This window comes from Vidua macroura, chromosome 1, assembly GCF_024509145.1.
Source record: "Vidua macroura isolate BioBank_ID:100142 chromosome 1, ASM2450914v1, whole genome shotgun sequence".
Taxonomy (NCBI): Eukaryota; Metazoa; Chordata; class Aves; order Passeriformes; family Viduidae; genus Vidua; species Vidua macroura.
This window is the reverse complement of record NC_071571.1, coordinates 62,768,489-62,795,131: the sequence shown is the minus strand read 5'-3', so window position 1 is coordinate 62,795,131 and position 26,643 is coordinate 62,768,489. Positions and strand designations below refer to the sequence as shown.

General features: G+C 37.3%; 1 protein-coding gene across 4 annotated transcripts in view; it reads left to right on the top strand.

The window, feature by feature from the left end:
* CDKAL1 (CDK5 regulatory subunit associated protein 1 like 1) overlaps positions 1–26,416 on the top strand; it is a 378,840-nt gene extending 352,424 nt beyond the window's left edge. For all 4 annotated transcript variants that reach the window (XM_053971531.1, XM_053971541.1, XM_053971551.1 and 1 more), the window contains 2 exons: positions 3,075–3,239; positions 25,695–26,416. In XM_053971531.1, coding sequence (XP_053827506.1) covers positions 3,075–3,239; positions 25,695–25,901 — 372 coding nt within the window. In that variant the 3' untranslated portion in view covers positions 25,902–26,416. The remainder of the gene's footprint in view (positions 1–3,074; positions 3,240–25,694) is intronic.
* Positions 26,417–26,643: the final 227 nt, after the last annotated feature.

The following is a 26,643-nucleotide window of genomic DNA, read 5'->3' as shown; positions in this document are numbered from 1 at the left end:
TATTCTGTTTTCTGAACCTGGGGAGATTATAGATGATGGCTGTGCTTTCTTCTGGTTTAGGGTTATGTTACAGAATTTATTTATTTGTTTTTTTCTTAGTAGTAAGTAACATTACTATTCTTGAAATATCTGTTTCTGTTAGATATCTGGGTCACTAATTATTTTCCTTGCTTTCTTTTTTTTTTTTTTTTCTTTTTTTTTGTGTTACATATCCAACTTAAGTCTTATGTATTAATGCTACTTGATTTTGTCTAAGTCTTATGGATTAATGCTCCTTGATTTTGTAGCTTATCAGTCAGAGTTGAGCAACGTGGTCTTCCACACAGAGATTAAAAAGAAATGTCCAGGGACTTTTTTGTTCAATCCTTGTTTTATGGAAGCTTAATTGATTAAATGAAAAGCAATATGTCCGGGAAACAAAGTGTTGATTTTTTTATGTTGTGTTTGTACAGCACCTAATACAGCTCCTGATTGGGACTGGTAAAGAATTCATGAGATTCAAATAGTCGCATAGGGACTCATTTTAAATTCTATTAGGGAAGAAATGCTTCCCATTAAGAAAATGCAAATATTTTCCCTAAAATCTTATGTGTGGCATGTTTCATAAGGATGGTATCCTACTGCTCACCCAGGTAAGCACAAGAATCCATGCTAGTAACTAAGATTAATAGCAGTAAATTGAATGATAGTAAATTGAAAACCACTCTAAAGTCTAATTATTATATTATATATTATTTAAGCTGAAGCTCAGAGTCCTGGTATAGTATTCTGTTAACTCATATGGTTATCAAATGTATTCTGTCTTCACTGAACTCATCTATACTGAAAGAATTTGCTGTTAAACCCACATCAATAAAACTATGCAGACAGACTTAGTGGTAGAGCTGCAGCTGACATTTCTGGAGGCTTAGGTGATACAGTTTACATTGAACAGAGTAGTCTAAAGTGACCAAAGAGGGCTTTGCCAGATCCACAGCCAAGGTGAGAGTTTCTGCTGTTTTAACTTAGTTTCTTAGAAATACCATTGAGGGCTTTTTCTTATCAAATACTAAAAAATATCTGAGTGTATACCAAGCCTGGATGCTTGGTTGTTTATGGTATCTCCCAGTTATTTTCACTTAACCTGTTTCTTTCTTTGAAGTTGGGTTTATATTTAGTTACTTCCTTTTTTTCGTGAGGAAATGGAAGATTTACAGAGGTAATGAGCCCAGCGTGTACTCAACTACCTAGTTTCCCTTTGACTTAAATTTGCCCAAGATGAGTTACTTGGGAAGAACTGTGATCCAGTCACATTGTAACACTCCCCTAGCATTAGGATCCTGACTTTGTGTTTGCTTAGTCTCCGCTTGCCTGTCTCCAAAAGGCAAAGATTTCTGCATTTCTTGGAAGATGCTTAGGAAGCTCAGCAGAATTCTAAGATCTCGAAGCTCTTACAGTCATGAACATCTTTAGCCTTCAGGAAAGAAGGGAAACCACTGGTGGTCATTTCCTCAAAGTGGGACGATTAACAGTTGTGATAGGTGAAAATGGAGAGGCAAAGAAATGGTCTCCAAATATGGGTAGCACAGATTATTTTGTCTGAAAGTCCTCTACACATGTAGTCCTAAAAATTAAGCCATTTTAAGGCATTTGAATTTCAGCATCAAAGAATCAAGACAAAAAGATAAGATCTTTTCCTTTGAAAAGCTCTACTTGGCCCTGGTGAGGCCACACCTGGAGTGCTGTGTCCAGTTTTGGGCTCCTCAGGACAAGAGAGACACAGGGCTGCTGGAATGGGTCCAGTGGAGGGCAACAAAGATGATCAAGGGACTGAAACACTCTCTCATGAGGAAAGGCTGAGGAAGCTGGGCCTGTTTATCCTCAAGAAGAGGTGACTGAGATAGGATCTCATCGATGTCCATAAGCATCTGAGATGAGGGTGTCAGAGGATGTTTCCAGGCTATTCCTAGGCGGTGCCAAGCTGTAGGACAAGAGGCAATAGGCAGAAACTGATGCACGGGAAATTCCCCCTGAACATGAGGAAGAGCTTCTTTACTGTGTGGATGACCGTGCACTGGGGCAGATTTACCAGAGAGAGTGTGGAGTCTCCCTCACTGGAGAAATTCCAGAACTGTCTGGGTGCAATCCTGTGCCATGTACTCTACAATGACCCTGCTTGAAACAGGGAGATTGGATCAGATGACCCCTCTGAGGTACCTTCCAACCTGACCCATCCTGGCATTCTGTGTGTGGATAAGCTTCAAGTAAATGTTATTAACTAACATTTAATTGATGAAATGTTCATGATTCAATTTTGCATTGTAAACAGTATAAGAAACATAATTTCATTAGGAAATTACTCAACTTTTCTTTTTCAACTGCTTACCTATTTTAGAGCCATTTTAAGTCCATTTATTCTTCCATTTCAAAAAACTTGTATTTTGGACTCTTTCATTTTTTAAATGCATGTCCTAGGAAGATCTGTTTTGTGCTTTTTTTGTGAAGTGGGACTGTCTGATATCATGGTTGTGCAAATTCAGGAAAGAGTGGCATTAGTTGCTGACCCAAGAAACAGTCATCTATTTTTACAGGCATTCATTGTCAGTCATGCATCTCAGCAGCAAAGGATCTGACAATCAAAATAAAAGCTTGTGCAAAGAGAGAGAAGGGTATACTTTCTGTCCTGAAGTCTTTACAGACTCAGAAAAAAATTTTTTAATAGTGTCATGGGACAGAGATGAAAATGGGACGCTTTACAGCAGTCTGTTAGAATTTTGTAGTACAAATGTCCTTGAGAACTGTTTGGGTCTGGATTCAAAAGCTGCAATTCAGGCCAAACTTTCTTATCAATCAAAAAGCATGACTTAAGGTTGGAGTTGAAAAGAGCTGAGCTAACACTGCAAAGCTCTTGTAGAGTGCAGGCTGGAGATCTTACTGGTCAAGTGTGCCAGGACTGTAGTGTACGCTGGTGACTAAAATGTTTAAGTTTTAGGATTTTCTCTGATGTTTATCAAAAATCTGTTTTCTGAATGGATACTAGAGACTCTAATGTCCCTTGCGGTATTTAGTAACTATATCTTTATTTTATTTGAAAGGTTCTTGTGCCAAAGGATCCTCTCTTAATGGGTAAGATGGTAGAAGTGAATATTTATGAAGCTGGGAAACATTTTATGAAGGGGCAGCCAGTATCAGATGCCAGAGTTCATACTGCATCCATCAGCAGACCGTTAACGAAAGGAGAAGTTTCTGGTTTAACAGAGGTGAGTAAAAGACATTTTCTGCTTTACTACACTGGCAAACGCACAGCTGTTCAAGCAAAATGATTCCATGATATGTATCTGTTATCATTTTATAGTTCCCATTTATATATGCATGAAGCTTTAATCTTTTCTGACAGATTGAAATCTGAATTCAAAATATGTTTTTGCTGATGCCTATAGCTTTGCTTTGCTGACTATAAAGGCAATAATACACTTGTTTCTTGTTTCTAGATGCAAGATGGGGAAAGAACTTACTAGAATTGAAAAGATTAAACAGTAATTATATCATTCAATATATTTCAGTTTAGTGGAAGAATGTATCAGTTTAATTTTTTTACAAAGCTGTTTTTTAAAAAATATGTATTGATAACATATCTGTTAAAACAGGTCTAAACACTATTCAGAGATTCAAAATTAATTGATGGGTAGAGGTGCAGAATATTTACAATATATTTTGGGAAAAAGGTCAACATCTGATTTAGTAATGTAAAAAATGGAAACTCTTCTAAAAAGAGATCTGATTCTTATTTTACAGCTCAGTAGATATGGCTGTTAGCCAAGTATTCTCATACATTTCATGGAGCTCTAGTTGTAAAAGCTGATGGAGTGTGAAATGAAAATGTGTATCACATTTCTAAGCATCATTTGATGTCCTTTCTCCAGTACTGTTGTTAGGATCTCCAACAAATATGTAGCACATGGAAGAATGATAATTGGCACTTTATCAGCCACCTTACTGCTTTTACAGTAAATTGCTGATAAGTATTAAAGTATATATATGTCCTTGTTTATGTTCTAAGTAGTCACATTTAAATAAATCATCAAGGCATACCTGAGGTGACCAGTGTTAAGCTAAGCTCCTTGGTCTTTTGAATAAGCCTGGCTGTGGAAACACAGAGCAGCAATAATGCACTCCCTGTAATGCACCTACTGTAACGTGTTCAGCAGACACTTAGGCACAAACACATTACTAAGCTCTCCATTATATTGTCTGTGTGTATGTGTATATCGGCCTGATAAGGGTCTGTAAGAGATAAAAAACAGCCAAAACCTTAAAATTGTCTGGTTGGACTATGTGGCTATTTAAACACAGCTGATTTTTTCATCAGAATGTTTTTTTTTAAATAATCTCCTGGAACAGAACCAAGACTGTCATTAAACTGAGTATGTGCTGCTAGAAGCTTGTAGATGGGGACAAGCAAGCAGACTCTTGACTGAATTTTTTTATGTTAAAATTAGAGGTAAAATTATTAAAATCAAGGATACTAATAATTTCCATGGGGACTCATTGAGATATATAGATCTTGTACTGCCCTTTGGATAGGCACGAACAAGTACATGGAATTCCCCCATAAATGGCTGCAGCAAGCAAAAGATAAGGCAAATTGCTTTTCATGACTTTTGTGGTTACCAGTGCTCCTTCAAGGGAGTATCTTCTATATGATTGGTCCACTGGAAATGTTAGGAACTTTTGTTTAATGGAAAAAAATAGAATCTCAGTAAATGGAACATCTTTGGTACATAGAAGCTGCAGCTGAAAGCTTTTAATCACACTTGGCTAATGTATAATATATACAACATGAACTGAAATTCTTAGTGGGAAGTTCATCCTGAAGAGTCATATATATAAATAGAAACTCAGGAACTTTCTTTAGATTTCCAGAAAAAAACAGTCCATTTGCCACAAAGGTTACCTTGGACTCCTGGCTGGCTGCAAGATACAATTTGGGTTGCTCTCTTCAGTTAGACTGTGGGGAAACACTTCCTGCTGTATGTCTATCAAGACATACAATGCCAATCAAAGATGCTTTGAGCAAGCTAAAAGGGGCAACATATGAGGGAGCCTTATGTAGCTTGTTACGTGCACGGATGGCAGGTAAAAGACGAAGGAGGCAACTCAGAACTGATGAATTCAGATTTCTCAAAAGTAGCAAAATATCTTGGATCTTTAACAAGACCCCAAGTGTCTCCACTAGGTTTTCTGCAGCTTGCAGAACTAAAATCTTGGATAAATTTTCCACTGTGCACACATACGAGCAAGGATTAAGGTCTGCTCATTATTAATGGTGTTTTCATTAACTTACATGGGCCACAGTAAAAGTGTTTCAAAATGCATCGTAGCTGTACTTCTCTCTAATGAAGAATATTCACAGGAAGAGTGAAAACTTTTGAAACTGTAGTTTTTAAGGAAATTAATCAATTGAGAGCACCATCATGTGAGGATGTCAAAGCAAGTCATAAACTCATCCTAAGCAAGAAGGTACTTCTAGAGATGCTGTGAGAAGTATCTCCAAAGAATCAAGGCTTATCCGCAGTTGTGTGCTCTCTTTCTCATCTGATACATTACCCTCAATAATTTTTTCTGACAAATTCAGAGTGAGCACCACAAGCAACATGTGTGTCTGAATGAACAGTTGTAGACCATTTTTTTTACCTTTTTGGCTGCATGACTCTGGCAGCAAATTGGTCCAAAGAAATAAAAGAAGTAGGTCGCCAACTGGAGTCAACAGATTTGACTGAAAAAGAGGGAATGCAAAATGCAAAAACACAAAGGACAATTTAGTGTGTCCATAAAATATTCACACATTGTGTCTGTGACAAGTAAGGAGGGAAATATATATAGAATTAATTCAGAGTATTTCTAGCATTTCATGCTTTTTCAGTGTATGAAGAACACAGCTAATACATATATCCATGAATGTACTAATGATGTAGAATGTCTTACAGTTATTGTACTCTTTAAGGAAAAAACTGTAACCAAGTACATGGTGGAAGGTCTTGACATTTAATAATGTTAGGCTCTGTGGCAGAATTTGGGATCGGAAGGACAGAAGAGTCTTGGAGTCAGCAGCTTGGGTTAAAAAGCTGTCAAAGCAATCAGACTTAGCAATTGTTGTGGACATACTAAGTAGTAAAATGCACAAGTATTTGCCAGGATTTTTTTTTTTTAACTTCAGCATGAATATTCTTATAAAAGCCACTCAAAAGGGAGTGATGTCTCTCCAGGTGGCACAATGATGGCATTTTACAGGATGGTTGTTTGGGAGGGCAAACACATTTGGAAATTTCAGTTGACAGATCTACTATAGACTTACTTGGGTCTAAAATGGACAGTTGCTGATTCAGTAAGAGAACCATATTTAGAAGGCATACATTGCAGAGGATATATAAGTAAAAGTTGAAGTCAATAAAGCATGAACATGTGTAAAGGCATTTTTGGATTTGGTTCTAGTAAATCTAATGTAGGATGTATGTGAACTGGACGTTAAAAAGTAGTGCCAGTAACCTTAAAATGAACATTCAGACAAAACAAACCTGTCACAAGTTACTAACTGCGATTACAAATATCAGTGAATAAGTATTTCAAAGCTCTGATTAATATTTAGTTAAGTTTCACAAGAACAAAAAGACGATGTAAATGCTGTAGATGTTACATCCTTTCATTGAGATAGGCTTGAAGCTGACAAAGCATTTAGAGTGCATTTCAGCATTTTGAGATTCAGAAAGCAATTTAGCATGTTTTCTATGTTCTTAAGCACTGTGGTGAATTTGTCTTTGAAGATTTGGAGGTGGGTTTGCAATGCACATAGTGTTGAGTATATTATCTTTGGATAATATTTTTGAAAAGTCAGCAGTGTGTGTCAACAGTCTGAATGTAATCTAATTTAAAAAAAAACAATTTTAATATTTGTATTAGTTTTATTTGGCCATATTTAGGGATCTTGACTGTTTCTCAGCAGCATAAAATAAAATACCTAATAAATGTATCCTGTTTACAGACAAATGTTTGCCCAAAACTAATCACTGAAAAAAAGTAAGAATCCGCAAGAATATGATCTCTTGTTAGACCAGAAATAGAGTATGTTATGCTTCTGTACTCCAAAAATAATTCTGGTTGTTTACATATGTTCTGTGACTAGAGGAAAAAAATACTGCAAGATGATAAATATATCAAGAAAAGACCAAAGGGCTGAGGGATAAAAACAAAAGGCTGGCTACCTGCCAGAGTTGTAATACATTGCCAGAATCAAAGCCCCATAAGTCTGAGGGTCTTTGGTGAGAAATTTTAATCAGATGGAAAATTAAGGCAAGAGAAAAAAAAAATTAACAGGCTGTTTAATCCCCAGTCATGATTATTTTATGTTCATAGTTCATGTTTCTATAATGCATCTATGACTGACTTTCTTTTCAAACAAATATAGGCACATATTTCAGTTTTCTGTTTTCCATTGGTTTCTGTGATGATATTCTCCATGTCTAACACTTCCCCTGTGAATGGCATCTGCTGTGAGCCACCACTTACAATGTCTCCTTTTGTGAGTCCGGGATCTTGGTGCACATCTCTGTGTCTCCCAGGCCTTGGAAATACTTACAGCTGGCCTGTTAAGCTAATAGCTATTCAAGCCATTGGGCTCTTTGGAGGAAATGAGGAGTGAGCCACTGATTTTCAGTTAGCGACCAATTATTTGGTCATTCTTCTTGTTCCTGTTTTCTCTCCTGTCCTCCCTGCATTTTAGTTGAAGTAGGTTATTGTGGCATTATACTTCTGGATACTAATGAAAAAGATTTATGTTACTGGTCTTACATTTAGCCACAAATATTTTCTAGCTACATGAGCAAAAACATCACCCAACCTTTTTTTATGATGTTAAGAACCAGGAAAGACACATATATCAAACACTTCTTTATAGCCTGCCAGAAAGAAAATTCACAAAGCATAGCTTAAAGGAAACTCTCTGATCTCAGGTAGAAAGGGTGCTTCACTTGCAGGCAAAATAAAATGAAGAAGGGGGCAGAAAATGTCTTCTGCTGGAACAGAAATGAAAGAAATCACATCAGAATTAAGATCTCTGCCTTGGAAACTTCCTTCAAGTACTTGGAGTGAAATGTGGAAGATGTGCATTAATTAATAAGTACAGTTTTTACATGTGCTGGAGTTTCAAAGTGGTGCAAAATTTGGTTCCTGAACAGGAACTAGAGATGAGAGATTTATGGCAAAAAGACAACGAGGAAGCAAATTTTAGATAAAAAAATGGCATAAAGGTGTGAGTAGAGGAATCTTTCATAAAATTTCAGAAACTGTAGAAATTATGAGATATGCTTATGAAAGATTGGCATTTCCAAAGAAGAAAAATAAACTAATATAGAATATACCTTTTACCTCTCTCAGAAAGCTACTTTGCAAAGGGCTCTTTGTGTCACAAAGTCCAAGAAAGGGCAATATGAGAAATGTGGGGAAGTTTCTATTAAAGAGAAACATACTGACACAAAAAGGAACATTTTCTATGTAAAATCATTTTCAAGTAATGCTTTTTGAAAATCTGATGCACTACTTGGTGTTCTTGCATTCTTAGGAACATACCTTTGTTAGTTCAGCTGAACTCTCTCCCACTTTCTGATACCTTTTTCGTGACACTAAGCTGAGTGGTGCTGTTGTCACGCCTGAAGGATGGAATGCCATCCAGAGGGACTTGTACAAGCTCAAGGACGTGGCCCATGGGAATCTCATGATGTTTAACAAGACCAAGTGCAAGGTGCTGCAGGGCAGTCCCTGGTATGAACACAGGCTGAGGAATGAACAGATAGAGAACAGCCCTGCCAAGAAGGACTTGTGGGTGCTGGTGGGTGAGAGGCTAAACATGACCTGGCAATCTGCATTTGCAGCCCAGAAGACCAATCTAATCCTGGACTGCATCAAAAGCAGCCAGCAGGGGGAGGGAGGGGATTCTGTCCCTCTCTTCTGGTAAGTGCTGCATCCATCTCTGGGGTCCCCAACACAGGAAAGACATGGACCTGTTGGAGCAAGTGCAGAGGAAGCCACCAAGATGATCAGAGGGATGGAGCTCCTCTCCTATGAGGAAGGACTGGGAGAATTGGGTTTGTTCAGCCTGGAAAGGAGGAAACTTTGGGTTAACCTAATTGGTCTTCCAGTATCTGAAGGGAACCTGCAACATAAATGGAGACGGATTTTTTACATGAGCAGGTAGTGACAGGACAAGGGGGAATGCATTCAAACTGAGAGTAGGCTTAGATTACACATTAAGAAAAAATTCTGTACTGTGAGGGAATGAGGCACTGGAACAGGTTGCCTGGAGAAGCTGTGGATGTCCCAACTCTAGAGGTGTTCAAGGTCAGGTCGGATGGAGCTTTGAGCAACCTGGTTTAGTGGAAGGTGTCCCTACCCATAGCAGGGGAATTGGAAACAGATGATCTTTAAGGTCCCTTCCAACACAAACCATTCTATGACTCAATGATTCTCTGAAAGAACTGATTGTAGGGCTAAGTGTACAAGTACTTAGTGCTTTTGCATGTATTAATCTGTTTTATTTAATGTGTTCCTTGTATTCCCTGCCGGTTGTAAATAGAGGTCATAACAGATGGTGTAAAATCCTTCTTATTTAACCTTTTTTTCTTACATTTTCTTCAGTTCTTTCATGAAGGTTACTATAAAGTTAGTGTAGTAAGAGCTGTATTTCCTTTTGAAGAGCAGAGCTCAATGCCATCTATGGGTGTTTTTTAAAAGGACCTTTGAAAGTCTCATTTTTTCCTGAAAATTGTCATGTGCTCTTTCTTAGATGCTGATTTTCATGATCTACACATTATCTGCATGCTGTATTGACTTTGTTTATTTGGGGAATTGAGTTGACTTTAATACTTCTTCTGCTCGGAAGCCCATTTCTTGGCTTAAAATTTGAAACTTGCAGTTGAGTCTTTCTTTATGAGTAAATTTTTTTTGCTGAGTTTAGGTAAGCACTGGCTTGAATCGCATGTAGTGGTTGGGGAATTTTAATCAACGCTGATCTCTAGGAACATACTTAGCCAATGTCTGTGACAAACACTTGAGATGTAAGTCAGCCCCCTTGGGTCATGGGCATGGGCTAGGTGACTTCTTTGTTTCCAGCCTTATCTGCTATAATTCAATGAACATTTTAATTTAGCCATTTGATGACTCCCAAACTGGAACAGAAGTAGCGCAAGTGTGTTGATCAAACACTTTTCTCTGCCCTGCTTAAAGGGCTAAAATATACAGAGGTGATTTAAGAGAGCAAGCCCAAGAGCCAGCATAAGACCTTCAGCAAGTAGTTTTATCCTGGCATCTTTAATTTAATGGATGTGTTGTCTTTCTTCCCATCCCTCTGGCAGGGCTGAATTTCAACTGCAGTGATCAAAGCTCAGCTGAAACAACACATATTACGTAGATCCTTTTCAAACAAATGCTCACCACAGTCCATTTCAGGTGAAAAAATCTGAACTTTAATTTATTTACTTTTCATTTCCTCAACAGACAGTTATTTTGCTGAATGTCACTGTTCAATCACTTAAAATACATAATTATGTTAATCTTGTGCAGTTCATGCAATAAATGGAAATAGTAATGGCTGGGAGGATTCAACTCTAAGGCATTTTCTGGAGAATAAGCAAAGGTTAAACAGAAATGTTCTATCCCTCTGCCTTCGGAAGTAAAACTCTAAGTGCTAAAATAGTTCTGCCATTTTTGTGTATTATTTCTAGTATTCAACCTGCTGATGCTGCACTGTGAGCAGGTTCTGCTCTCTATTGGCACAGGGAAATGTGTAGCCATGGTAATTTTAACTGCTTGGCACTCCCTGGAATATTTAGGAGATCCTTTTAAAATATTTTTTTCTTTTCCATCAGATCTCTAACAAACAGACTTCGGGAAAAATTAAATAGCATTTGGTTTTGGTAATCCTTTATTGTTTAATATACCAATGTTCAGTAAGTTTTAATTGGCTTTCAGGAGAAAAGTATAGCAGCCACAACTTTTCTCAGTTTTTATGTTGTCTTGGAAGTCATCTACATCCAGTCCACAAAAATCATCATAGGTTTGAATTTTATACCTCTGCAGCAAAGATATTTGGAGGATATTCAGCCCATGTGTACATTTTATCTCTGTTTGCAGTACTTAGTCATCCCTTTTATTTTTATTAGTACTCCTTAGATCACCAAAAAGCACACTTAGGCAGAATTTCTCTCTCCATTGCTTCCCTATCTCTCCTTTCCCTGTGAGCAAATAGAGTCAGAGGCATCAGATATTTATGTCTTGAGTGGATGTTATTTCTATCTTTATTCCTATTTCTATCTGTTCCTCCTTTATTGTAGCTGTATTTAAAATAGTCTTTTTACATGAATACTTGAAAGGGACAGCACAAAAAAGGCCCATGTAGCTCATGGGCTTTCCCCATCACCAAATGGAAGGTCAGTAGGAGGTTTGAATTTACATGTACAAAGTTCTGGAATGTTGAACATCCACCTCTCAGAAATGTATTTGTTGCCAAAACCATTGAAGTGAGATGATTCATTACCTTTGAGATTGTTTTGAAGGGCAATAAAAATTACAGTCATGATATTAAGCTATTTTTTTTAACTAAAAACTGTTTTAAAGGTGTAGCTCACTTCAAAAAATTACCAAACCATGTTGAAGGTAAACTACTATGTTCTGTAGCCTTTAATATTATTACATGTTCAAAATCTTTATTAGATTATGAATAGATTAATGAGTTTCTAATAGTCTAATAATCATGCTTTGTGCTCTTGCTTATTCCCTTTATGATAATGAGAATTGCTAAGGTATACATAAATTTTGCAAGTAACTTTTTTCTTTTATTCTGACAAATCTATTGAAAAAGCATTGAACTGCTCTGCAATATTAGGATTAATTGTGAGTTATAGTAGGATACCCAGATAATTTTTAATCATAATTTTCCAGTCAGACTTTTATAATACTTGGATGCAGTGATTTATATTTGTGCTTTTAATATACTTATAAGAGATTTATTAGAAATTGGAGATTTTTGTTTTTAATTTTGTGGTGTCAAGGGTAATAAGGTAAGGAAAAAGCGTAAGAAAAAGAGGAAAAGGCTTTTCAGTAAGAGAAACAAATTTTGTGTGGTTTTGTCACTACTAAATTATAGTTGGGGAATATGTCTGGATATAAAAATTTAAAGGCACATTTGCAGGGTCTATGTCTTAGACTGAAATTAAATTGCAGTTGAGTAATAAGTTCTGTTTGATGGCTACGTTGGAGAAAAGGTATCTTAAAATATTCAAATACCATACTTCAGTGAATTGGATATGAACTTCACAGCCTTAAATTTAGTCCACTGAGCATATGCTCCTAACTACCCTAGAATATCCAAAGAACTTACTGTGACTGTTGAACATATTAGAATGATTGCATGCTTGAAAGACAGTCCACCGAATGTTCTAAGCAAGCTTCAAAACTGCTGCTTATTCAAAGGTCACATACAGTAACTTCGTGTTTGTGCAGGCTGTATTCTATATCAAGTTTAACATTCCCTCCAGATCCTTTATCATGCCATTAGCTATTAAAGTGTGTTGTTGCAGTTTTACTGGATCAAGCAATAATAGAAATAAACCCTTGCCCTCCTACTACAATCTCTCCCACTAAGATATTTTTAAAGGGGTCTTCTCTAACTACAGGGGTAATAATCACTGTAAAAAATTCCATTCTCCCTTTAAGGAACTTGGTTCAGGCCTATGAGTTTTCATGGGACCTGACTCCTAAACGGAACTTTAGGATCAGTTCTTATTTTTAGCAAGTTCCAAAGCAAGCTGTTCCTGTGGGCTTTATCAAAGACCATAAAAAGGATACACAAAAATTACTGGTTATTTAAGTACTTTGTTAAAGACAGCTTTACTTTTGGTTAGTGTACAGTACACCGATCCTGATAACCTTCCTCTGACTACTTCCCATTGTGTATTTAAATTACTTGTAGAGTTCTCCCATCTACAATTTATTATTTCAGACCTTGGAACCGTTCTTAAAAAAGATTTTCCGCTGATTTACTGTAATGCCAACCATTCTACCCAGAAATTCCAAATGGATCTGTTGTAATGGTCTGATCCAGCAGTGGGATGAAGGAATTTTGGATTGAAAATCTAGTCAGGTTAGCATGAAAGGTTATGGTGGTAGTGTGGTAGGGTTAGTGTAGATAGCCCAAATTCCATATATGTTCCCACTAAGGTAAAATTGGTGCTACATCTGTTTGCAGGGTCCTTTAGGTGTTAAGCCTTTCTTTTTCATCACAACGTATTCCAAAGCTCATTCATCATTTTCACAGGGAGTTGACTCAAAGCAGATTTGCATGTTGGCATCAGAAGCAGTTCATGTTTTGAGGTTCCAAAAGAGTCAGAGGGCATCAAGCACAGCTTTTCTGTGCTTGAAACTCAAGCCCATGGGATGTTAAAATTTCAGCATACTTACTTTCATTTCTTTTCCTTGAGTCTGGACCACAACTCAGATTTGGTGTAATAATAAAATCATGATCCAGGGCATATTTCTTCCATTCTATATATTATAGAAAAACTGGAATTATGATGAGGAAAATATATGTACTGGAGTGGTGCTTCAGCCTTTAATCACTAAGGTAACAAGCACTGGCATGAAGTCATTTTTAATTAAGATACAGTGGTATAAAGTCAAAACCAAAGTTATTCTATACATTCATTAGTGTCACTGTGCTATGAAAGAAATAATATGGATTTTTCTCATTCTTTATTGTAGAAAAGGGCTGATAAATAATTTATAAATTAAAAGCATACATTTAAAAATGTTTATAAATACTTTTCTAGAAGAAATGTACAGTTTTAGTTGTTCTTGGTGATGGCAATCACACAGAATAATTAAGGACCCAAAGGCAGACCCATTTTTGATGTAGATAGCTCATCAGCCCATAAGAAACTAGTTAATCCCAAGTTTCTGGCTCAGCTTAATTCAGCAAATGAGTGTTGGTTTTGCTGTGCTATCAGATTTTTTTTTTTGTTTTTACCTGGTCTTATCAGTAGAAACACGGTTTTGTGAGACTTGGCCTGTAAAGAAGCCCTCTCTACATGTGTGTGAGCATATTGTCTTTATTCTAGGGCAGAAATGGCCAGCATCTGGCATGGGGCAACCTAAAGAGTTGACCTGCCTCATTTGGTGTTATCTAATATCCTCTTTTCCATGGGCTGCCAGATCAGTGTCATCTATGTGGGAGCACATGTGATGTGTGGAGCAGGAGAGCTCATAGCTATTAATTACATGACACATTTCTGTCTGGCTGGGTGATTGGCAAGAAATGGCAGTCGAAGTTCTTGGTAGACCCACGTGACCTCTCAAAAAGGTTTGACCACTCAAGTACTACAACCTGAGATGGATGTGTGATTGATAAATGGTGAAAGGAATGAAACCTGCCTGGCTTAGAGAGCCACATGTCAAATGCAAAACAAAAAGAAAAAGTCCCATGGAAATTACTAATATTTTTCTTTAGTCTCAGTATAATCAAGGGGTCCTTGACACGGTATTATGTGAGAAAATTATTCAGTAAATGTCTTGGCTTTCAAATTGATAGATTCTTCTTCATACCTATATATATATATATCTGTACTGTAGCAGAATTTGAACAAATGCTCCATTTTGGATTGGAGTGGCTTGGAAATGTTTGTGAAAGTACTTTTGATGGAACAAAAATGCCTAGGCAGTATACTCAAGCTCTTTTTGTCAAAAAAATCACATAGCTACAAAAACTACCTATGTATAATATCAACCAGATGGATTTCTGGTCCTGAGGAAAGGGTCCTGTTACCAGGACTAGGGGATTTTTTTTAACTCTCGTTCCTTGTTCTGACATGATTTCACATGTGATTGTTAAGTCATTTCAGTCAGTGTGACTGTGATTTATCTTATCCGTATGGAAACTATTTTGCAATTCTCACATACAAAATCTCTGATAAGTGCAGATAACATAATTATCATACAAAAAGGACAGCTGTGAATATCCATTTCTGACACAGATAGTTTTTTCAAAATACAAGAACTTTAATTTGGTGAAATGATGGAAGTAGTGCTTAGAATGACAGGAATTCTTTTCCTTTTTCAGCTCATGTGTCTCTTGTCCAAAGAAATGTTAGTTCATTATTTTTTTCAGTGAGGAGTGCTTAAGATTCTGTAGCATAATCATATTTTGTCACAGAACCACAGGGGAAAGCCAGATGTGCAGCTCTTAAAAGCTGGAAAGGAGTGAATTATACTTGGGGGAGAATCTTGTGTGATAAAAGAAAACTGTTGTGGTGCTGTTAAGCTTTAGTATGGAGACATGAAACATTTTAAAATCCAAACCCATCAATTTGTTAAAGAGTACATTAAGCCCCACAGTTGTCATCCTGTGGGCTTGTATTTCTCACCCCTGTGGACACCTGGTATATGTTTGCCACTTTCAGGTCATCATCTGTTTTATTTGTATATATCTCACTTTTTTTGTAACTTCTGGTTTGTGTAACTACTGCATGTCATTTGGAGTTTCAGGACTACAGGTTGCTCAGCAGGGTGGTGGCATTAAATAGATCACTGAGGCTGTGGTCTGGCCTTTCCCTCAGCAGAAGCAGTGATTTACATTTGAGTGAGGGTTTTTTTACCAGCCCTTGCTGTTCTCTCACTGTTGAAGTGAGTAGTTCAAAAGTTACTAGGATACACAGAGATATTGAAATTATTTGGAGGACACCACTTGCCCAGGAGTCAATTGCTGTCAATACTTGTATTCACCTAGAGACAAAAGCAACAGCAAAATGTGAGAGAAAGCTGTATTAAAATATTATGGGCTGTATTCTCACAGACCAGTAGCCTTTTCTAAACAGAGGAAAGTTTAACAATCCTCGTTTCTGTGTAAATACCAGCTGTACTGTGTTTCAGGTTTTTATTAGGTGCTTATGCAGTATTTTCACACGTGTACATGTGCAAATTTTTTGTGCACAGAGCTGAGAGTATTCCTTTAGTATCAGAATCTTTTAGGTTGGAAAAGACCTTACAGATCATCAAGTCCAACCACTAACCCAACACTGCCAAGTCCACCGCTAAACAATGGTCCCATGTGCCACATCCACACATCTTCTAAATACCTGCTGGGACAGTGACTCAGCCACTTCCCTGGGCAGCCTGTTCCAAAGCTTGACAACCTTTTGGGTAAAAAAAATTTTCCTAGTATCCAATTTAATAAGCTACTGTTAGATATTTTTCCTCTTCATTGTTTGTCATGTAATATTAGTGTTGTTACATGCCTTTTAAACCTCTCTTTCAAGGGAGTTATTTTTTCTAACCTTTCCTGTGACCTCCATAACTAAATTTCTGAGTGCTTAAGAAACAGATATAAGTTTATGTTTACATTATCCTCCTGAAATGTAGCTTTTGTCTTCCCATTTCACAGATACAGATGAGGCAGATGTTTAAAGTGTCTGCTAGAAGGTTAGTCTGGAGAATAGATTTGATGGTGGCCAGTTAAAGATGCTTGGAAATAGATACTTAAAATTAATAAAATTTTATAGCATGAATTCAAGTAAGCTGCAATATTGACTTTTCAGCATTTAAGACAACTCCAGGGGATGATATATAAGAGAAAAAGAGGAAATTAGTATTTTTACTTCATGATTAATTCCAGAAAAACTGGATTTCTCCTCATGAGCTAATCCTCAGAATTATCAGGTACAACCTGATAGAGCACACTGTGTAACACTCACGTGGGAGAAGACTGAGGTCCAGTGGGTACAAATGGTCAGTATTGGAGCATGACAGGGTGCAAGTCCCTGCTCAGGCACTCCAGTCCTGTACAACTGCAGAAGTTTGGTCAGACCACCCTCTAAATGATATGAAGTCTCTCCCGAGGGTAGATTTGTTCCAGCCTGCAGATTGGATACTTACTGCTCTTTGATGTCTTAGACAGAGCGCCAAGGTGCTATCATGATTATCTAGCATAAAATACACTGCAAGCCAAGAAAGGTTTTTCTCATGTAATCTTTCTTATGGGGAAGGGCTGACGAATCATTTGTGGTGGCTGGGGATAGAGAGATTGTGTTAGAGCAGTTGGGCTTGCTAATCACAGAAAGTAACCATTGTTTGATGTTTCCATGAGAGAGCCCTCCATTAACTGCAGCTGAACTTGACTGAGTGTGAAATTAAAAAGAAGACGCAGATTTCCAGACACTCCCTCAGGTGCTCAAAAGTATTGTAACTGGCACTGTGGGAGACCTCCTGAAACAATTAAGGATACTTAAAGGAAAGAGGCCACGACAATGTGAAAAGAAAACCTTTGTTTTATCACTGAACCCACAAAGTTGGTCAAGATCAGTCACACTGCATTAACTGTTAAATTTTAGGCTTATATTAAATGCTTCTTTCTGCTAAGGTCTGGTTCCAGCTGTGCTTGGTGAGCATCTGCACTCCCAGGAACTGGAGGTGTTTAATCCTAGGCAGGAAAGTCTGTGAAAATAAATGTAAGAGAAATTGTCAGGAGACTGCATATTAAGGCATTGCCTAGCTTTAAGAAAATTATTTTAAAACTTCAGCTTGACAGACAAAATATTTTACAGGCTATGCTGGCTTCTGCTGTCAGCTGGAATATGAGACAGGAATTGTAGAGACCTGATTACTGACTTGCATTGTGGCACTGGAGGCACTTCAATCTTCTTTATTTTTTTCTCTCCCTGTAAAATGAGGGCGGCATATAGATCCCACAGATACCTACTGGAATGAAATTTGAAACTCTGGAACCTAGTATCATTGCAAAGTGTTTAAAATGCTCTTTTTAAACCATGTTTATTACCCATGATATTGAAGTGTAAGAAGGGCTGTATCCTTTGTCTCTGAGGTTGTTGTATTATATAAGTCTCTGTGGAACATTCCGTTTTAATACTTGGTTCTGTAGGAAGAAATGAAAACACCATAAATTCAGGATTATGACATATTCTAGGATTAAGGGGGAGGCTTTTAGCCAAGAATATGTACATATATCAGTTTATTCTACTCCTCTGTATGTGAAAGATCTTTGAAATCTGTCCTGATTTTGAGAGACAACATCCCTTGAGTAAAACCAGTATTACTCATTTCACTGTTGATATGTGAATATCATTCAGTTATATTGGTGGTTCTTGTGACATGAATATACATTTTCAGATCTAGCTATTCATTTTACTGGGGTACTCCTTCTGATGGAAACCTTTTGTGTCTTTGCTTGTAGCTACCATTGACCTCCACATAATTGTCGCTGTTGTTTCAAGATTTAAAATTGAACCAAAAAGGTGATGGTCTTTGAAAGCTTGTGCTGTGAAAAAAGTATACCATATTTCATGTAATATTCTTACTTGTAGACCAGACTTTGAACATACACATGCTGTCTTTCTTTCATCATCCAACAAAATAAACTGGGAAAATTACTGTATTATAAACACAACCTTAAAATTCTTATTAAAAAAAAAAAAAAAACTGGAAAAAAAAAAAAAGGAAAAAAAAAAGTCTCAGTGATCCTTTAAAGAAGGAGCAAGCTGGAATCCTATGGAATAGCATCTAATAAGACAGGTTGTGGTATGCACACCAAAAAATGATACCTAGTGTTACTACAAGTTAATGTACATCCTGTAATTCACTGTAATGTATTTTCAAAGCCATGAAGCCTGTGCTGGTGATCTCTAGGAAACAGATTTGTCTGTTAGCAAGCTAATTACCAGATAAGTGCCCAGAGTAAATACCTGCCATCTCCTTCATAAAACTGTCCTATGCACAGGAAGTTAAATAGTGACAGAAGCCCATCCTGAATTTGTCCACATTGTGCTGCTATGTTCATTCTTAATTTCAACTCATTGCTTGGTTGACTGTGATTTTTGAAACACAAACTTTTTCTCTTTAGAAGATCTCTTAGTTCTGTTGTGGTTGCAGGTGCTGGCTGGAATACTGGTTGTCATGTCCTTTGATTCTGTCATAGTTATTGACACCCCCCACACCTTATTAAAAAAAAAAAAATCAAAGCTCAGAATCCAGGCATCACACTGTTTTTTAAAGATGTCGTGTCTGACCTTGAATGACAGGTTATTTTGACAGTGCAGTGTTTCTGTAGTGGAATGATACTAAGTCATTAAGTTTAATAGCAGCACAAAATACAAATATGTAAAAAAAGAGTCAAGTCCTGGCTGGAAACATTTATAGGTAAATATAAAGAAACAGGCTAAAACAAGTGAGTATAATGAAAAACAGCACAAGACTGTGTTTTAAACATTTTGGAGGTGGTTTTTGGCTTGTGTTTTCTCAACTGGTTGTTTCTCTTGTTTTTGTTTCTTTTGTTTGTCAACCTTTTAGGTTGTTTCCTTCCTGCTCAAAGTGTACATCACAAAGGAAGTTATTTAATAAGCCTCAGTTGCTCAGCCTTCTGTCTAGCATCTAAGTGCTTTTTTAATTTTCAGGGCTGATTGAGGGAATAATCTGAAAGACTGGAGGAGGAAAAAGAAGTAGGTAGGCAAGGGTCTATCCTTAGGTAAGAACATGGAAGACAGCAGGGAGATGTCTGCCAAGAAAAACACCAATGCAGCCATACAGTAATGGTGAGAATTTACAAAGAGAAAATTAATTCATTTTGTACTCCTAAATAGGAATATTAAAATTTGAATTTAATGTTAATGTAGGAGGAGGAAGCTCCAGATGTGTGTCTGTATGACATGATTTGTGTTCCTAGTGGCATCTCTGCCTTTGTTTATTTGAGAGGCTGCATGGTCAGATGATGCAAGAGGGAAATGAGGAGAAGTAGAAGGAAAAGAGAATGGACAGGAAGAATTACTATAGTAGTAATCAAGGAAAAAGTTGAGTATGAGCAAAGTGGCTTTTTCTATGCTGATCAAAGGAATCAGACAGATCATGCAGGTGTTACTGGAAAGAACACAGACTTTGCTGACTTGCTGTGCAGGTCAGGGAAGGCCCCAGTTAAAGATGGTCTCCATAAAGGATGACAGCTGGAAGGAACTGTCAGATTTAATGCAGATGGGCTTAAGGTCAATCGATCTCTACAGCCTCCCATTTTTACCTGTATAGTTGTATTTGGTCCAGCTTCTAGGACTATTGCTGACCAGCTTTGCCTAGGTCATTTGCAGTGATCTTGATGTAAATGAGGAGCTGGGAACTGTAACGAGTTCAGATTTGTATCACGGAGTTGGTCAGGGGCCGGAGCAGCTGGCCTGTGAGGAGAAGCTGAGGCTGAGGCTTGTTCAGGGCTGGAGCCAGGGGTGGCTTCAGGAGACCCCAGCAGAGGCCTCCCAGTGCCTGCACAGGGGTTCCTGACAAGACCGAGCCAGGTGCCTCCCACTGGCACATGTGGGAGGATGAGAGACTGGGCCTAGGTTGAAATGAGAGGTTCAGATGGATATAAAGAGAAGCATTTTCCCATGAATGGGCTCCAGCAGGGGAACAAAGACCCAGAGAGGTTGTGGTGTCCATCACTGGATGTTTTCAAAACCCAAAAAGAACAAATAACATGAAATTCCTTTGCAAAAGGACCTGTCTGCTTTATTTTTTTCTTCGGGGTTTCTCATTTTTTTTAAAATGGTTAAGTAAACTCTGTGTGTATTGGGAATCAGCAAATTCCTAGGAATAGTGTACAGCTGATAATATCTGACACAAGCATGCTTGTAGACAGCATTTTCTTTTAACAGCATCATACTGGGCATTCATTGGAGTACATGATAGCAGGGATGCTTCTTACAGGAATTACCATGTTAATTCCATTAGGAAAAAATATTTTCTGTGCCATTTATTTTGTAATTTAACATCAGCATTCCACATTTGCAGAAGGCTGGTAGAATTTTTAAAGTAATAAATCAAAGGAGTTCTCTTAATACCTACAGAACTGAACGTGTCTTCCAGAACTATTCAATGAAACTCAATTGACGTATTTTTTGGATGTGTAATCTCTGTGACCTTCAGTAACTGTTTGTTTCTTTAAATCTGAAAAATGCTTTTAAAGTGTAATAGCCCAGAGTTTCAAATAGTGCAGCAGGAGATGTAATGCATATTTTAACATGTTTTCTTTAAATTTGTCACACAGACCTGTTGTGCATGACTATGTAAAAGTCCATGTTTTTAAAGCCAGTCATGTAAGTGTGTGATGTACTTGATTGGGCTAAAAACTTCAGAAGTCTAATTTCTCTTTAGATATGCTCAGTCAAGAAGTTTTTCACAGCAGTTAGCTAACACTTCAAGCTCTAACAGTGCCCCTGAGCCATAAAAGAAGAAGCCAAAAAAGCATGTAAGAAATGTTTTGCATTTATTAAAACCTCAGCTCAGAGCTAAAGAGTTTCTCTTATGTCTTTGTTGACTAACATGAAGTGAGATCTTACAAAAAGCTAGGCTGTGATCGACAGATGCCAAATCTTAGGTTTTGATGTGATTATATTTTCTTTCATGCGCGGTGGTTTGCTCTGGGACTGGAGTTTCAGAAAGACAGCAATCAATGGGTCTGTGCAAGAATACACAAAATATGTTACTCCTGGCAGTCGTCAAGGCAGAATTATTCAAAAAATAATCTGAAATGCATTTGATCATACACTAGAATTTTTAATAATTTATATTATACCTTATTAGCAAAGTCTTGTGTTTACTTTGTGACTGCCAAAACAAGATGAAAGGCTGCCTCCATGGAAATACAAGATGCTTAGCTCAAAGTCTCTGTCTGTGCATTTCAGTTTGGTAATTTCCCTACCTTCCGTCATTTTGATTAACAGTATATCGTTTTAAATCTTAGTGTACCTTTTCCTTCATTGTGGTCCTGTTTAGTGAGAGCAATGCTTAACAAGTCTACCAAAGAGTTTGTGGCCTATCAAGACTGAAACTAGTATAAACACATATTTTTGAAACTTCTTTACCTTAGGGCTTCCTCCCAGCATTTTTTTGTTAAAAGAGGCTTTGAATTTTGTTCTAAATTCCACTGAAATGAATCATTATGGTAATCTATCTAAGTCTTGCAGCTACAAAAGTGTGATTTCTGAGCTCAGCTTAAGGAACTGTTGCACTCTGACTAGTGATTATATGTGGTAAATATCACATCTATATCAGAATATTAGATCAGAATATTACAGCAATTTCTTAAAGATTTCCTTGGAAAGCTAATGCACAGTGAATATTTTATCTAGAGACAGAGATACAAATAAGGACTGTTCAGAATTAATCCTTCAATTAAGTGAGAGCATGGTGAGTGGACAGTATAAATGCTAGTTCAAAAAATGAGATCTTTACCTCCACCAAGGTTTTTTACACCGAATGTAGAATCATAGAATAGAATAATAAAATCATATATACAGTGTTTTTCACTAACACAGCTGTTTATATGATAGTTGTGTGCCTGGAAGAACTGCTTATATTCTTGACAGGCCCATCACTGTTGCCCAGACTTGGCAAGGGCCACTCAGCCCTTACTCAGGAGGGAGAGGGTGCAGTGACACGATCCCTTTGCAGAGCTCCTCTTCCCACTGGGGAATTTGTGTCGTGTCTCACTGAGAGGCACGACAGACTCTGAGGAAGAGGCATCCACCTGCAGGTGTCTCTGAGTGATAATCCTGGGTTTAAAAGCCCTGTATGAATCTCAGGATGGGGACAAAAAGACTGTTATTTCCTACAGGAGCCTTTCAGTCACAGGGAGCCAGATATACCTTTTTTTTTTTTACAGGTGCACATTCTGTGATGATAATGAGGGAATTTTTCATGGAAGCCTGTGGTATTACTCACGTGTCAGGCAGAATTTTGGGCCAAACTAGAGAATGGTGCTTAGAAAACATGAATCAGATGAATACACTCTTTACTTTCCTTGAAAGGGAATATTTGGTAGGATCACCTGAAGAGGTGTACATTATCAAACAGAAACACAGCATGTTTAAAAGGTAAGCTGTGATGTCTTTAAGAAAAGGGTCACTTCAGTTTGCAAATTGAGATATTTTTGTCTTTCTACCAAAACAAAAAATGGGTTTACTTTATCTGTATGATCATCTCATTTATTGGAAATATGAGGAAGTAAGGAAAAAACAGATTTCGCAGGCTGACTTAGATGAAATGCTAGTGGGGCAGCTCAGCAGCAGCATTCACCACCACTGGAACTTTGTAAACCTTGCTAAAATTTCTTGTGCTGTTCTGTCCTACCAGCAGTATGCAGCACTACCTAATGCATATGCAGTGCATGTTGCAGAAGAGGTGTAAGAAAACAGTATGGTAAGAAAAAAAGCAGTATAGGCATGATCAAAATTATGCCAGCAAGATGAGACTTTTTGGTTTTATGTTGGAAAACAGAAAAACTGTATAACATAAACGAAATGCCAGTGAAACCACTACTGTAAACTATGTTACAGAAACATGATTGAATGCATGAAACACTGATGTGCTTAACTGTTAGTGAAGGGGAAAACTTAAAAGAAGTCTCGCAAAATATTAAAATTTGTGTTTGGGGTGTTTTGCTGGCTGTCCCTAGTCTTCCTGAGACATGTAGATAAGAACTGATGCTGAGCATGAAGAGGAGCATTGAGGAGAAGGTCCAACATTATTTATGAAGTACTGGCCCTTTTTATCTGTTTGCCAAGGGATAGCATCTAGTCTTGTATGAGTAAATGACTATGATTTTATCATACAGTGTAGAAATATTTAATTAGGAGTCAATAGGCTGATTGTAATCAGCCAAATTTTAAGTCACAATTCAGTGAAAAATAACAGAAGAAATAAGACTTTTGTTGTACTGATAATTTCACAGCCTTATCCATTCCTTTAAATCACTTTAGCCTTAGTGTTAATGTACCAACAATACATGTAAAAACAGGTCATGACCATAAATTAAGCACCTTACAATAGAGATTTGTGAGACCTGCAAAGAAAATAAATGCTTTATAAATGTCTAGAAAGAATAAATTGCAGAAGAATTTTGACTCATTTGTAAAAAATCCTTAATACTGTATATTTTTCAGTTTGATCTTCAGACAAAGGTCAATCAGCTTTGATTTGGGAGGACAAAATAACTGTGGCCAAGTGCTAAAAGTTCAGATGCCTTAGAAATTGATTAAGCTAAATTAATAGTTTGACAATAGTTTCTGATTAAGTTAACATGTTCTGCACAATATCACCTAAAGTTCTGGAGTGGTGATGTTACTATGCCTCACACTGGAGAATTACACCCCAGTGTGCTTGCCTATTTCCTTTACTCTGTTTACCCAGTTGACGTTCTTCTAGGTGCTTATGTGTGAGAAGTCATCCTCATTTCATAGTTCACTTGATCAGTAACCCTTTGCCTGTGTGAATTGGGATCTAAGTCAGCAATAACTCAGTTGTTAGAATAGCACTTACTCCAGCCTGTCATTTGCCCCTTTGATGCTTACTTACCTAACCAGTAGTAATCATTATTTTCCTTCTACAATTACTGTAATGGAGCTGATTGCTGAAATGGAAAACAGGAGGCAGTTGCAGAAGGTTTGAATTGTGCTGTCACACTTTCATGGGCAAGCACCTTTCTTGGAGCTTTGATATTTCTTTGAGTTTGCCCAGAAATATGTTTGGTAAAAGACAGAGCGGGCATCTGGTCTGTATTTTCATGTGGCCCTGATTCAGCTCCTTGGAAATACAAATTGTCCAGATAGATACTTTCTGGGTCCCTGATTTATTTTATAAAAAATGTGAAAGGGAAACAAATAAAATGGTTTAATCAAAAACCTTTTTTTAACTGGAAAATTTCAAACCAATTAAAAATCCAGCTAAACTCAATTGAATTCCCAAAAGATTATTCAAATACAGGGAGGAAAACAGAAAGGATCAACAAAAATATTGCATCTTATGATACAGCATCATTACACCTTTGTTTAATTACACCTTTACCACTTACGTGTCTTGCAAATGTTATCAGAGTTTCAGTGGATATTTTTCCTTTTGACTATCTACAATACTGAACTGAAAAAGGGTGTGAGAGAAAAGAACCTTTTATTCTTTTCACTTGGATTTTCTGCTGAAATAGTGATGCAACATCTGTAACTTGTGCTGCAGTTAAAAGACATCATATTCTTGGGGATCTTGGTGCTTGCAGTCAGGTTGGGAATGGTAATGGCAGGCACAGCAGGGAACTGGGATGCAATATGCTGAATGAGAAGGTGAGTGTTTTAGCACAGCTGCCTCATGAGGGTCAGGGGAAAGGAAAAGTCCTTTGGGAGGATTTTCAAGCACCACTGAGCTGGCACACCAGGAGTCGATGATTGACTTTAGAAGATCCCTGCTGTGCAAAGGATTGAGTGTTCTGGTCCCCTTTATCACTGGTTAGACATTTCTTTTGGAGAAGCCAAAAATCAGAAAGTAGTGAGATAACAGGAAAACAAAAAAATAACCATCAAACAACTATCTCTGATGCCAGTGAGGTCTGGAGATTTGTTTCTGTTGCTAACAGCTGCATTGATTTGGTAGTTAATTTCATTACAAATACTGATTTTGTATGGCATTTATAAGATTCCTATATGAAAAACTGATGATCTGATGATGATGCAGTGCAGGTTGAATTGTTGGTCATGAAAAGGACATTAATTTCACCACAGTATAAAGAGGAGAGTGTACTTGGTATGTACAATCAGAAAACAGAACACAGTTTCAATCCTAATGTGTGCATTTCTTCACAGGAGTTCAGACGTTCAGCGCGGAACGGCACAAACTGGAAAGCACAGCCTTCTGCTGAGATCCCAGTGAAAACAGGGCTCAGCTCCTGGGTGGCTTTGCAGCTGCCATGGCAACAAGAGGGCGGTGGACTGAAGATCCTGTCTGTCAGCCTGGCTCTACTGGCAGTTCTTGTTATGCTTTACTATGGAGGAATGAAAACAGAACTGTGAACTGAATGGGGCTTTTATAAAAACAATGAAACTGCTGTTCAAAATCTTCAAAGGAATCACTTTTACCAACAAATCTTTTTCTTTTTTTTTTTTTTTCTTTTTTTTTTTTTTTAGAAAGAAACAGCTAATATAAATTGGGCAATAATTTGTACTCATTCTATGCCTTTCCTGTCATTCAAAGCAGAGAAGGTTAATAAGCTGTGGGAAGGCCTATCTTGCCAAAACCTGAGATCCTTGGTTGGTAGAACAGTTTGTTGCATCTTTCCTTTTCTTTTTTTCCTAAAATGATGCAATGTTTGCATTACATACTCTTTTCATAATTGCTGTATCAGGTAAAATTGCATTAAGTTTATAAGGAATCTTTCCATTGAGTGATATTGGTCATCTTTTATGGGTAGATTATTTAAAGCTTTCCTAAAGATTTTGCTTGATGCAGTGTGATCGTTTGGTATCTGTCTTTTTACATTAGAATGAGCACTGCAAGGCCATTAAAGTTTGTTATTTGTTGCTATTTATTTCGCTGTCATGTCTGAAAAAATTTTTGCCTGCCATCTTGCATCTCTCAACTTCTCAATGAGTTATTAGACTTTGTTAATATAAGAAGAATTATTTTTTACATAGAAACAGTTCTAAAGGTTTTGGCTTTCTATAATTGAATGGGAAGATGTTGTTCTGGTTCTAGAGTTCTGTTAAAAGATGGATTTAATACAGTCCGTAGATTTTATACAGTGCTTAGAGAACT